Below are 14,786 nucleotides of genomic sequence, written 5' to 3'. Positions count from 1 at the left end.
TTGTTGTTTAGGGATGTCACTAAAATATTCTCTCTTTTGCTTTTTTGAGTTTTGTGGCCTTTGGTCTAAAGATGCAGGCTTTAGAAGCATGTTGGGTCATTTTATAAACTGTCGCAAATCTGTAAATATTAAAATCATTTAATATTTTGGCTGAGTTTTATTTTCACTAATGGGCAAAATAGCTGGTCTCATAATCTTTCACAATATGCATCATAACATTTACCCACAGAGAATGGGTGAAACCCTTTCATTTATTAGCCCCCTTTTCTAGCAAGTCAGAATGGACAGGTGAATTGTCAAAACACCCCAAACTTTAAAAATGTAATGCAAAGGATAGTGACCGGTATATGTGTAAAGAGTGCTGTCACCAAGCATCTGAGATAGGGATGAAAACGGGACACCGGGCGTTTGGAAAACATGGAACGCAGGACCACTTGGAATGATGCTGCAAAAAGTTCTAACCAAGTTCAGTAAGGATTGCAGTGATATGGTTTGTATTTACAGTAATTTAGCATATAGTATATGAAAATGTGTGACGACCTGTCAAAATCAATACCGGAGCAGAACTGCTTCCCTGTAAGATCCTGGCCATTTGCCAGATGGTATGCTGAATGCATCTTTACAACTGTCAGAGTTAATGAAGGATATGGACTTTGTAGTCCATTCTGGTGTACAGTTTCATTATAAGCGAAAACTAAAATGGAAAGATCTCATTTTGTGCTTTGTGTGGCATCAACGAAAGCCATCCCAACTGTCATTTAGCTAGTGGTTCTCTTCCTAGAGTCTGTGAATGCTATATTATCCATGATATTTAACAACAAGGGGTGGTGATGGACAGTTTCTGAATTAAGCAGAATACTCTCACCCAGTCAAGAGATCAGGGCAAGATCCAACACCGTTTTTTAGCTCCCTGCACCATCCCAGTTCAGAACCTGGCTATATGCAACTTAGTCTGTTCCTGTCCCAGTGCATGATGGGAACAGGGCAAACCAAACTACCAAGCCAATTCTTACACTGGGAAGGAAACAAGCTTCCCGGGAGTGGTCTGCTTAATTCAGACACTGTTCATCACCACCCCCTTTTCTGAATCATATTATCCATGAAGCAACCTTTTACAGATTTGTGCTTAGTGATGCCAAATAGAAGAAATATAAGGACATTTGGGTGCATATTGATAATGATGTGAAAAAAGTACACTGTAAAGAGGAATTTTCTCCGGACTTTTTGATCGCTTCAATAACCGATGGCATATGCGCCCAGTTCAGTGCATATGTTGCAGAACCAGTCTCGGAGAATCGCAATCTTCAGGTGCACCAGTATTTGCATGGATAGTTATGTCAGTGACCAGAGTTCGCAAATTGTGTACTGGCTGTTTTGCTGTTGCCCCTATCAAGTGTTAATGTTGAAGACCTTTTCACAGATAAATGATTACATGGGAAGAAAGTAGCGAGCATGCATGACCAAAGCTTCACTAAAGTAGTATTGTATGATATACTACCAGAAGTTTGATCTGAAATTTTTTTTAACCTCATAACTTGTCCGCACACTGTCTATAGTATACACATGCACCATCAGTGCAGAAAGGTAGCAATAATAAAAGAGAACATTCCATAAACACCGGAAAAACAGTTTCAATTGCACGTAAATGTGTAGCCATTGATAACCACTTTGTTTTTTTAAAGTATTGAAAACACTGGGGAAAAATAATCACCAGAATTTACCAAAGATAGAACATGAAAACAGGAAAGCCTAATTACACCTAATCGATTCTCGCCCAAGGGGGTTTTGGTGGCAGGCTCTGCTCCCAACATCCCGCTGGGCATGGCTTGTGTGCAGCAGAGGGGTCCAGGGACAGGCTCATAGCCAACCCATTACTACACATGGGTGAAGGTTGTGCTCAGGGTGGATTTTACAGCCCACAAGGCGTTGGATGTAGTGCCTGGCCACAAGCGCATACTGCACAAGGACGCTATTACATCATTGTAATAAAGTATTGCTTTACCTTGATAAAAAAAAAAACACTAGACATTCACTGAAAAAAGAAAAGTTAAAGTGACTATAAAAAGTTGGGTATGGTTATCACCTCTTACCTTGTAATAAAAAAAATACTTGTAAATGCAAAGAAAACAGGCTAAAAAGAGGTTTGTTATATTAAAATCTCAGTTAAAACATACTGTTTTAAACACAAAAAAAACACTGAAATTCACCAGTTGTAGTGCTCAAGTAACTGTTACACTCCAACTATAACTAGTGCCCTTGCCATACACTGCTAATTACCTCCCACATTAGATCGGTCATGACGTTCTATGACATTGAGAAAATTAGAATCGATGTCAACACTGAGGATGGCGGGGTGTGAGTTAGTTACTTTAGGGCTCAAGTTAGTTACGAGAGATATATTCGAATAGGTGAATTTCAAGTGGTTTTATTCTGTAACTGAAATTTCACTAAATAATATCAATTATCCTTTTTGATTTTTTTTTCTCTGAAGTATCTTTAAGAGGAAAAAGTGATTGACGATTTAGAAAACCAGGACATCATGAGAATGTGCATCAAAAAACCTCTAGGATAAAAATGGAATGGAAAAATGACTTCAAGACAAAAAACACAAAAAGCACTGAGTTTTGAAGATTATGGCGAGACCTTTCAAAAAACAGAATGCTGAAAGTAATAGCATACATTCATTTGCATGTATTAAAACTACCCTCACATAAAGACTTTGTATCAGAAAAAAATTGTTGAAAATTAGAATAGGATCACCTAGTTTTATTGTATGTATATGGTATTTTTAAGGTGCGAATCAATCCCAAAATGCAGCAGAGGCTGTATACAGTCAAAGACAATCAGTCAACTGGTAAGAGCGGAGGAAGCTGGTTTTAGATGGCTGATGCATTGTGATGCAGTGCTCTTTAAAGGTGAGCCTTTGAGTCTTTCCTAAATTGGAGCAGTATTTGGGTGGTCCTGATTAATACAGCATGTTTTTCCAGACCCTGGCTGCATAGCTGGAAAAGGCCTACTCTTCTTGGTCTAAAGTCTGATGTGTCCAGGCTGTGAGCAAGATAAGCGGGGTTACTGGTCATTACAGATTTGTGGATGACCGCTAGTTTTGAAGACGGTGTGGGCTAGCAAAAGGAGTAAATGAGTTCTATCAGTATGAGGGTGATGTGATATTTCTACAGGCTCTGGAGGAGCCCTTCTGCAGCATGTCTGGGAGGCCATAGAGTAGGGCATTACGACCATCCAGATACAAGAGTACAAGGTCATGAAAAGCAGTTCTGAAGATGCCCTCTGGAAGAAATAGTGTCACTTTCTTTATATAGCTGGTTCCATGCTGTCTGTTTTGCCAACATGTGCCTGGAGGGTGACGTTGGGGTCCAGTGTGAATCCAAGTGACTTGGCATTCAGTAAAATTTGGGGTTCCAAGTACGGTTGGGCGGTAAACTCCGCTCCTCTGGAAGAGTTACAAGTTTTTCCCACTCTTCATGCGGTTTCAGAAAAACTGTGCCAACCACTACAAGGTGGAGTTTCTCACGCGTGGCTCCCCAGCTGTAAGTTGGCTAGCAAGAAAACCAAGGGCTAGACCACCTCTGACATTTCTCAATGTGTGCGGTCATAGCTGGTCTAACTCATTGAGAAAGCTAGTGCTCGCAGTGTAGAAGCTGCTGCTCAAGTAGAAAAGGTACTCAAGTGGCAAAAAGAAGCTGGGCACTTTGGTGTGCCACATGGTGCCATTTGAGCGATTGTACAGCACAAGCACTTGGCGATAAAAATCTGCGTAATAAACTAACTGCAACTATGCCTCTCAGCACTCCACTGAATCTCAGTTTTTGGATAACTCAGCGTAGTGGAACTCTACAAGTTCCACCCAGGCCTCATTCTAATCCATCACGATTCAGGACATTGAGTCAGGTTTGTGCTGTACCTTGCTTATTGTTCTTGGCAAGTAACAGAACTTTAGTCTTGGTTGCCATTAGCTTTAGGTAGGTGCTGGATATCCAGGATCTGGACGATGCATAAACAGTGTTTAAGACAGAAAAGACTTTCAAGTCAAGTTGTGAATCCTCAGCATATTGATGAATCTTCATGAGATTATTGGAGTAGAACACGAAGTAGCTCCATGTGTAGGTTGAAAATGACCGGAAGTAGTATGAAGCCCTTGGGAGCCCCACAGGTGTATGGCATTTTTTGTGAAATGGACGTGCAGTAGTGACAAATCGGTGTTGGTTGGAAAGGGAAAAGGAGAACTAGTGAAAGACATGGACGGAAAATCCAAATCGACAATTAAGTGTGCAATTGAGCATGGTATGGTCGACTAGCAAACACGGTTCTTTGTCCAATTTACACTATCAACCATGCTTCATAACAGTCAAAAACAATAGTTTTCTATATATGGCAAATGTAATAGTTGCAATTGTATCTTGGATAAACTGGAATTTACAAATGGTGTTCATCTGGAATGTGCAGTGTTAGACTAAGCAGTACATAATACTGTATCACTTCAATCCGTGGGATTTATAATACAACCAGAGGCAAAAACAGCATGAACATCTAGGAGACTCAAGCATTTTAATGAAATAAACAGGACTGATATTAAAAATAAACATTTGGTATGCAACTGCTCACAGTAAACTTCATTAAAAAGAAATGGCAACTTTCAGCATAAATTGTGACAAAGAAGCATTCTGGATAAATGAACTACAAAGCTACAACCAATGGACTAAAAGATGAGGAACTACATATTTTCTACGCAAATAGTATGCAAAATATCTACAATTGTTTTCACGCAGTCTTTGGAAAGCAATGCATCACCTATAAATCCTCATGAATGTGCCCTACGTCGGGCATAGATTAGCTAGACAAATCTAATGAGCTTGAATTTTGATAAGGGAATGTAGTCAGTTCAAATATTGCTGAAGGAATCAATATGAAACATGAAACTATTTACATCCATAGCGTTTATCTTGTTTACCCAAACAATTCTATGCCATACCTGGTTGTCTCTCCTAGTTCGCACATTACTGTGAATTGACATAGTACATTGGAAATCATGTTAGTTATAGATTGACATGTATGCCACCTTTTTAAGATAGGAGGCATCATAGATGTATGTGCCTATTTTTTGATTTGGTCTAGAGCAGTTAGGTTTACCCAGACGAACCTCTTTTAAGGGAACCTTTGTTAGGTTCACTGGAGCATATATTCCTGTACTCCTTAAGATTAAAAATATGATTACAACATTATGCAAGAAAATTCTTATATAGTCTTACTTCTTTCAATATGGGGGTTTAACTTTGTATGATACAGAACATTGTAGATTAATTTACATGTAGCTTCTCTATGTGTATGCTGTCATTCTAAAATGGTAGGTGCTATCAAAAAAAATCAGGACAATTTTTAGGTTGGTGTTCTCAATTGAAGCTTGCCCATTTGGCTAACTTGCTAGGGGCATTTGAACCATGTTGCTCTAATTCTTGGGTAAATATGGTCAGATGTTCTTTGCTGGGATGCTGGGTTTTTTCAGATCTGCTTTTAGATTTTAGGACAAAAACAGGTCTATTATTGAAGATGCCTGCAAAGGAATTTAATCTTAGACTTAATATCTTCCAGCACTCAAAATATAACAGCAATTTTAATGAATTCATCCTGCGTCAAAATTGTAAGCATGTCAATAAATACCTACATGCTAATTAACAATTATGAATTTCTTCTTTTAGATCATGTTTTCCTTTGAAACTTGTTAGCGAGGAAATGCAAATTTGTACTTTAGAAGTTACTTTGGTATTACATTACTTTTGTTTGTGCTTCCAACTCTATGTCCTCTTTTAACCCCTTGAACGCGGCGAAAATTCCGCCGCGGTGCGGGTGATTTACGGCGTGGGCGTGGTTCGGATGGCCCCCGGCTGTCCTCCGCACACGCCCACCGTGATGTCGGACGGCCGCCGGCCGATGCATGGAAGAGGTTAATATACTTTGGTATCACTATCGCCTTGGTGATGCTATAACATATATAAATAGTTTCTCATGTGCTGCCAATTCTTATAGGATTTCTTTCCTTGAATGAAGAGTAACTATAATACAATATTTAAAAATAAAACTTTTAAGCTCACCAATTACTTTGATATTATTTTGTGTTTTAAAATCTATAGGCGAGAAACGTGGCGCTACTATAATTAGTGGAAATACCAGTTTGACCAACCAGTAGTGATATGCAGCTGCTTGTTGCAGGGACCATTCACTCTCGTTATAGCAAAGCAAGAGTGAGCTAGTAAAAAAAAAACAAAAAAAAAAAAACACGATCGGTGGAAGGCTACAGTTAATCATGGCGACAGCCCTGCTGAACCGCTTAAAAGATGCAAAAAGAACAATTGATGGACAGAATGCAGAACAAGGTCATACATTCACCCCAGTACAGAGGTCTAGGCCTAAACCCATCGTGGTTTTTGTCATCACCATGCCATTCCAGTTTGGACCCAACCATATGCAAATCAGTCTTGACCCTGCGTCCAATTGGAACAGTCCAGCCAGAGTTGCAGCTTCAGTTTTATGGCACAGTTGGCATTGGACGCACATTTAGGTATATCTGTAGCAAAAGCACATACTCAGCGCAAGTGACAGGGGCAGTTCTACACTTCTGTTGAGCAACCCAGGCCTCAAGTCAAATTGAACATACATCTTGAATACTTGTATGGCACCACTAGTATAACTGAGAAGTTGAGCATTTAGCAATGTCATGATGCTATTGAAAGCACATGGGAATATGGTGAGAAACACCCTGATTTTGCCAACATTCGGGATAATTTGAATAGTACCATGACATTGTATTACAATTGCCAGATAATTTTACTCTGTTCGATTAAAGCCTTGGACCTTTAGGGGATATTAACTGGCAGAGCAAATGTGTCAATCATATTACACCTCCTGCCTTGTGCCATAGAGTTTGAGGTTTGTATTTTTTCCAAAATGTTTCGACTATTTCCCCTATGGCCAAAACATTTTTTTCAGCTGTCTATTGCGTTTGTAGCAGACACTTTTTGAAACGGCACATTACGTGTATTTACTTCTGCACAGGAATAATCCTGAGAAGTACTGCAGTTTTTTTGAGATGTATAGATTCAGTGAAAAAATGTATTTGAATGTGAACGGTTTGGAATTAAAGTTATGGTTGTTCTGTGAGCTGGGAGGGTAGTATAAGCAAAGCTCTCCATGAATTTTGTTTCCTGGCTTGTCCAGTAAAAGATTGGTAAATACCAAAAGAACACAAAAATAAGTTGCACTTCTGGCTACAGCTTAATCATAGTCGTGATGGCAGATTGTGGATTTACAGGTCAACTACACTACGAAAAATATGGGATGCTAAATGTGAGGAACCACACAAAAGGACTGATCGGGCCATTTAGGGGTGAAACATTCACAAATGGTTTCTTATCAATCAGCAGAACAATTGCATGAAAAATAGGAAGCTTAGCGGGAGGATATTTAAAATCTATACAGAAAAAAATAAACGAATGCAGGGACAGTAGGAGTTTGAAACAAATTCTTTGACATAGCTCGAGGGCCAGTGTTTTACATTGGAGCATTTGAAAAGGGCATCCAAAATGATCATAAAAAGAAAAATGTCCTACTCTTCTGCCAATCTCGGATTCTCGCTCAAATCTAAATTAAAGTGCATATTAAGTTCTATTCATCATGGGGCGACAGAAATATATATTTCGAGTTCTTACCTGGAGTGGCTGGCACAGTGCATTGACATTCCGGATAGATCACCATTGGAAATGCAGTTTTTTTATAAAGGAAAGTCAATGTTATACTTGAAACAAAGGTTGTCTGCTTCAGACATTTGTTTTTCTGAAAGAAACAAGAGTGCAGGCATTAGTAGATATGGATATACAGATACACATACACTTAGGTTAATACACTCCACAAAGTGCAACAAAAACGCAGGTAGCGCATACTCATGAGGGGTTTCTACAATTAGATGCAGGAAACTAGACTTTGTAAATTCTAATATCACGAAACAAGTGTAAAGCAGAATTCAGAAACTGTCTTGCACTGTGTTCAAAAGCTAGAACGCCTCTTGCTGTAAATCGTGCACCACCATTCTAACAATCTGCTCAGGAGAAATGGTTTAAATATAATACAGAGTGGCTGCTCTTCCGCAATAGCAGAGGAGCATCACCCCACTGGCTCAGCCAGCAGCAGAAAAATAAAACCATTTTCTTTTATTTTTTGCAGCTGGCTGAGCTAGCATGTGTGGGGTGAGCGGGCCAGGCAATGGGAGGGAGGTGGGTGGTGCAGAGTGATGTGCGCTACTAACATGTGCATGTCGGTTTGGTTAGGCTGGCAAAACCAGAGAAAGTCAGCTGTTAGTTAGCGGAGCTAACTATAATCAGCGCCCTCGTAATGCGCTGCTGATGAAGTCACATATTACATCACTGATGACAGTCAGTGACATCAATGACATCATCCACAAACAGATGCACCCACTCACACCCCAATATATTCTTTCATACACCCACTCCAAATTGCAGACTACCATTCTCAAAACCATAGACACCAACAATACCAGTACGTACATGCCCACTCACTGATTCATAGGTCTACACACACATCCACTCGAACCCATACAGCCACTGATATATCTTCTATCCCTCGGCTATCCTTAATCCAAATAACTGATTAATATCCACCACTCAAATTACTTTCATATTTCACTCTACTAATTCCACAGTAATCCTTTTTGGGTTCCGGAGTAGCGTGCTACTCGCCGACAAAGCGCTTTGACACCTCGTCAGTGGCAGTAAGCCCTATATAAATGCAATTCTAATACAATTACAATATCCACTCGTACAGCTTTACAGACACTGCCACTCACAACCTAGAGAAACTCACACCTAGTCAGTCAACCAAAGAGTCCATCATTCTGCCATTTACTCACCTATATAGTTACACACACCACCTCACTTATTCAAACAGATACCAACATACTTGCTCTTATTTAATCACTGACACATGCACACATACATCCATACAGCCACGCACAATCACTCGCATACAGTCACTTATATACCAAACACTCGCCTATACTGCCTTTCACATATGCAGTGACTCATGCACACTCACCCATACAGCCCCTCGTAGATGCACTCAAACCCATACACCCAGTGAATCACCTACTCACATATCCATGCAGGGAGTCATACTCCAACCCACCCAGGCACCCATAAAGGTACTCAGACAACCAATCAATAACCCATATAGACTCTTGTAGCTGCTCACCAACCCATGCAACCACTTACGCATCAATTGACAGACTGGCATTCACACAGATTAGTCACTCACCGATACATTCCCTGAGACATGTATAATCACTCACTTATACAGTCAGTTACACACCCACTGAATCATCCATACAGACATACACACATCCTCCAAATTCTTTACCTCAAAGAATGGGTTGCACTCTCCCAGAGATTTCGCAATTATTTTCTCGTTTCTTCATTAATTTGATCAGATTACAGAATACCGTTATCACTGTCACGTTCTGGCGCCAACCACTCTAATTTGTATATTTGAAAAGTGATTGCAGCATTTCCTGTCTCTCAAGCCAGGCGCCTCTAAGCCTTATGGGAGGTGTAGTCCCCATGCATTAACACTAATACATTCGATTTTATAAATGCAAAGCTTCAAAAGAATCAAACCAAATTAAATGTTATAATTCCTTAATAACTGTCCTCTCTTTTTCAAATCAAATGGCACCCAATTAACCTTAGAGGAATTAATTTCATTCATTACCGCCATATCTAATACATATGTAACATACAATGTCTCAAAGGGGTGTCAGTAGGGGGACAATAAAAATAGTACAATCAATTACTTGAAGAATAAATCCAGAAGGGGGAAAACAGCAGGGAAACCAAATATTTTGCAAACCAAACTGTATTGGTATATTCACATATGTGACATATTAAATTCCATATGGTCAAACAAAAGTTTTGCTGCATCACATTAAATGGCATGTAACCTGTTGGATACTGTGCACAAGTGCTCGTGAAGGATTGTGACGGTGCAAGTGACATGAGATAGTATGTACAGCGACAGGGAGGGACGCAACGGCGAACAAGTGAACTTTAAAATTATACAAAGTCATGATAACCAAACAGTAGATGAAGGTATATATCCAAAAGATTTTAAGTAGGTATCCTTGAGGGGAGCGCCGGGAATTTCGCTGTGAAGTCGACGGCGTTTCGCCCTGAGCGAATGTTAGGCCATCATCAGGACCAGGTTACAATGATTTTTATCGCAGTGCTGGGGATAAAGGGATTTTCACATGTATGTGTATACATTTAAGCACTCATGGGTGGACCATGGTAAAGGAGTAAGGAGTAGGGGGTGGAGAGTTGAGTCAAAGGTGACCGATGAGTAAGGGCGCCACAGAAAACACTGCGTGTCTAGACTCAAGGAGAGAAAGTTCGAAAAGCGTTAGTGATCTGGCCAAATGGACCACTTGCGTCTCGGGCTACACCGTCAGGAGCCCGGGGTGGAAGGGCGTAAGGTCTCGGGGAACCTAGGTGCACCAAGGCTTGGTCTAAAGAGAATGGAGGGATCAGAGTAAGATGGGTGTGGCTAAGTATGGGGTGGAAGGGGAGGGAGGGAGAAAGTAGGGGGAGGGTGGGGGAAGGACGAGGTGAAAAAGGGGGGAGAAAGGGGAAGGAACAAAGAGGGGGAGGGGAAGAACAGAGACTGAGGTGGGAGGGGAGGAAGGGTGAAAAAGGGGGCAGGGAAAGGGAGGAGCACGGGGATAGGGAGGAGACTTACTGTCAGAGTTCACCGAACCTGAAACTCGCTCGGTCTCAGATCCCTCAGCTTCCGCTCTTCCCTACCCACCCAGCCCCCCCCGCAACCACAGTGCCTATCCGAACGCCTGGGTGCAATTATTGGGTTATCCGGCATTACAACGCCACTGGTCATCCCTGGCCTTCAACATACCGCAACCGCGGATGCCCCAGTAATTGCCAGTTTCCAGCTCCCCCTCCAGCACACAATCCTACCACATGCAAGCACCCTTGCTTGCATTCACCTTAAACATGCCGCAGTCACGCCCCCTCAACCCCTGGCTTTTAGCTTTCAGCATTTGCGGAAGCCTCGGCATTTTGCCCATTTCCAGCTCCCCCTTGAGCAGCCGACCCACTAATTGGTAGCACCTGCATTTGAACACACCCCGCAGCCCCCTCGATACTTGGCCCTATTCTGGCTCCTACTCAGTCATGGGATGGACCCTCACCCACCCTACATGCTGCTTCCTTAACTCTGCAGACACGGATACAGCATGTCCCAGGTGAGGCACCTACTCAGCATCTCCCGCTCGGTACATCCCTACCAACTCTTCCTCCAGCGCCTTCCCTCTGAGAAGCCCTCTGGCTGAGCCAGGATCCTGTGCCTACCCCCATCCCTGCCCTCTGGATCCATGCCACCCCCCCCACACAAGGATTCGTTCCAGTTCTGATTGGGCCCTTCTTCCATTTTAGGCGACCAGGACAACAGCCTTGGACCTATAAAACACATGACACTGCGCGTGTCTCAATCTCCCGTTGGGGACTTTCACCCAACTCTGACAGTAAGTCTCCTCCCTATCCCCGTGCTCCTCCCTTTAAGCCCCGCCCCCCTTTTTTCACCCTTCCTCTCCTCCCCAGTCTCCCTTCTTCCCCTTCCCCCTCTTCGTCCCCCTTTTTTCCCTTCCCCCCCTTTTCCCCTTCCTTTTTCACCTAGTCCTTCCCCCGTCCTCCCCCTGCTTTCTCCCTCCCTCCCCCCTCCCCCCCCTACCTACCCACACCCATCTTACTCTGATCCCTCCATTCTCTTTAGACCAAGCCTTGGCGCACCAAGGTTCCCCTAAGAACTTACATCCTTCCACCCCGGACTCCTGGCGGTGTGGCCCTAGACATAAGTGGTCCATTTGGCCAGATCACTAACGATTTTCTCACTTTTTCTCCTAGAGTCTAGACGCAGTATTTTCTGCGGCGCCCTTCCTCATCTGTCACCTTAGACTCAACTCTCCACCCCTACACCTTACTCCTTTACCTTGGTCCACCCAAGAGTGCTCAACTGTATACACATACATGTGAATATCCCTTTATCCCCAGCACTGCGAGAAAAATCATTGCAACCTGGTCCCGATTATGGCCTAACATTCCTACAGGCCGAAACGCCGTCAACTTCACAGCGAAATTACTGGTGCTCCCGTCAAGGATACCTACTTAAAATCACTTCGATATATACCTTCATCTACTGTTTGCGCCCATCACCGTCGCCGTACATACTACCTCACGTTGTCACTTGTGCCGTCACAATCCTTCATGAGCACTTGTGCACAGTATCCAACAGGTTACATAACATTTAATGCAACGCAGCAAAACTTTTGTTTGACCATATGGAATTTAATATGTCAAATATGTGAATATACCAATACAATTCGGTTTGCAAAATATTTGGTTTCCCTGCTGCTTGTCCCCCTTCTGGATTTATTCTTCAAGTAATTGATTGTACTATTTTTATTGTCCTCCTACTGACACCCCTTTGAGACATTGTTGTATGTTACAAATGTTTGCCCTAGTCTCATTAGGGTATATGGGCTACCTCCTGTAGTCGGTTATTATATGTAATACATATGGCGGTAAAAGCCCACCAGATGGTTACAAAAGAGAATGATAAAGGAATTCCCACTGGAGGGACTCATACATGGTAACTGCCGAAAAAAAGAAAAAACTTTATAGAAAATAAATTCCTCAATGGGTAATTGGGTGGGTACAGTTTGATTTGAAAAAAGAAAGGACGGTTCGTAAGGAATTATAAAATGTAATTTGGTTTTGTCCTTTTGTAATGAAAAAACGATTAAGTTAAAGCTTTGCATTTACAAAACGATTGCATTATAAGAGTTAATGCATGGGGACTACATCTCCCATAAGGCTTAGAGGCGCCTGGCTCGAGAGACAGGAAATGATACAATCACTTTTCAAATATTCAAATTAGAGTGGTTGGCGCGATACATGACCGTGATCAAGGTATTCTGTAATACTGAAACGCGTTGGTTTGTTCGCCTGTAATCTGATGAAATTAAGAAAACAAGAAAAAAAAGGTGCAAAATCTCTGGAAGTGTGACCCGTTCTTTGCTGAGGTATAGGATTTGGAGGAAATATTAAGCAGTTTGGTTCAACTGCGGAGGTAACAACCTGAATGAGCATCACCGAAGCTGAATGAGTGAACCAAGGTTGGAGGATATCGATATATAGATACACACATACAGAGATGCGCGCACACATTCAGAGATACACATACAGATATATATATACAAACAGATACATTCTTAAGCTTTATAGAAACACTCAGTCACTCGATGTCAGTGATGTCATTTGAGATGCCAGTGATCAGTGAGGTCACTGACCATGTCATGAGTGATGTAATGTGTCATCAGCAGTGCATTGCAGGAGCGCGAGTTATAGTTAGCTCAGCTAAATAGAACGGCTGAATTTCTCTGGTTTTGTATGAGTGAAATGTCAGCATAACTATAATATTCCTGTAATCAGTTTTTATCAACGAATTTGAGGTTTTTAAAAATGCTAATTCCCAACTATACGGTCCCAGAAAACTGGTTATTTCAGTGAATTTCTAAGGTTTAAATGTTGATTCCTAACAATAACATCCCTGAAACCTTTGATTTTTTTCAGTGAATTACTAAGGTTTAACTATCAGTCACATTTGCAGAGTGGTGGGAAAAAGGGGCTGGGCCTCCAACCAGCTCTCTGGAATTACGCTGCGTAGGACTTAAAGGAGCTACAAGGAGAGCATCTTGGCCCCCAATGTCCCTCTGGAGTAAAATGGACTTCATCCCCCAACCAGTAATACGCCAGGAGGTGGATTTGCAGAGTAATGGAGAAAGGGGAGCATGGCCTCCAAAGACCTCTTAGCAATCCTACTGTGTGGGACTCACTGGAGGTAACAAGAAGGGTAGTTTCCCAAAGGATGTCGCTGGCAGCCCAACTACCCCTCTGGTTACCTCCAGTAAGTACCACACAGCAGGATTGCGGAGTTCTGAAAGCAGGCCACTCCCTTCCTCCACCAGCCTGCAAACGCACCTCCTAGTGCCCTCTTGGTTGGGGGATCAAGTCCCCTACGCTGCGGGGGGGTGCCTAGGGGCCAACTATACCTGTACCTCCAGAAAGCTCCGCACAATCAGTTGCAGACTGGTGGTCACAGGCTACACACCCTTTTTCCACCACTCAGCAAATGCACCCCCCTGGCACGCTCTTGGTTGGGGGATGAAGCCCCCTTGCTTCTTTAGGATCCCTGGGGGCAAACTAGCCCTCTGGTTACCTCTAGTAAAACAAACACAGCTAGATTGCAGAGTGGTGGTCAAGGGTCACGCCCCCTTTCTCCACCACTAAGCAAACGCACCTCCTGGCGCACTGCTACTTTGGGGATGAAGACCACTTTAGTCCGGAGGACCTCAGGACACAAAGGGACCACATCTCGCAACCAGCAGTGCGCCGACAGGCGTGTTTGCAGAGTGGTGGAAAAAAGGGTGTGGCCTCTAACTCCACAATCCCACAATGTGGGGCTTACTGGAGGCAACAGGTGCACTAGTAGGCCCTCTAAGGAACCTCCGGACCAAAGGGGACTTCATGCCCCAACCAAGAGAACGCCAGGAGGAGCGTTTGCAGAGTAGTGGACAAAGGGGGCAGGGCCTTGGCGAGTTACCGGCTTCCATTTAAAAAAATAAATATTTTAGGAAG

General features: G+C 42.6%; 1 protein-coding gene across 1 annotated transcript in view; it reads right to left on the bottom strand.

The window, feature by feature from the left end:
* LOC144753489 (zona pellucida sperm-binding protein 2-like) overlaps window positions 1-14,786 on the bottom strand; it is a 274,324-nt gene that overhangs the window by 152,993 nt on the left and 106,545 nt on the right. The window contains exon 10 of the mRNA XM_078641160.1: window positions 7,722-7,845. Within this exon, the coding sequence (XP_078497286.1) occupies window positions 7,722-7,845 (124 nt within the window). The remainder of the gene's footprint in view (window positions 1-7,721; window positions 7,846-14,786) is intronic.

This window comes from Lissotriton helveticus, chromosome 5_1, assembly GCF_964261635.1.
Source record: "Lissotriton helveticus chromosome 5_1, aLisHel1.1, whole genome shotgun sequence".
NCBI classification, from domain to species: Eukaryota; Metazoa; Chordata; class Amphibia; order Caudata; family Salamandridae; genus Lissotriton; species Lissotriton helveticus.
The sequence above is the reverse complement of the archived record's forward strand: the minus strand, read 5'-3'. Positions and strand labels throughout refer to the sequence as shown.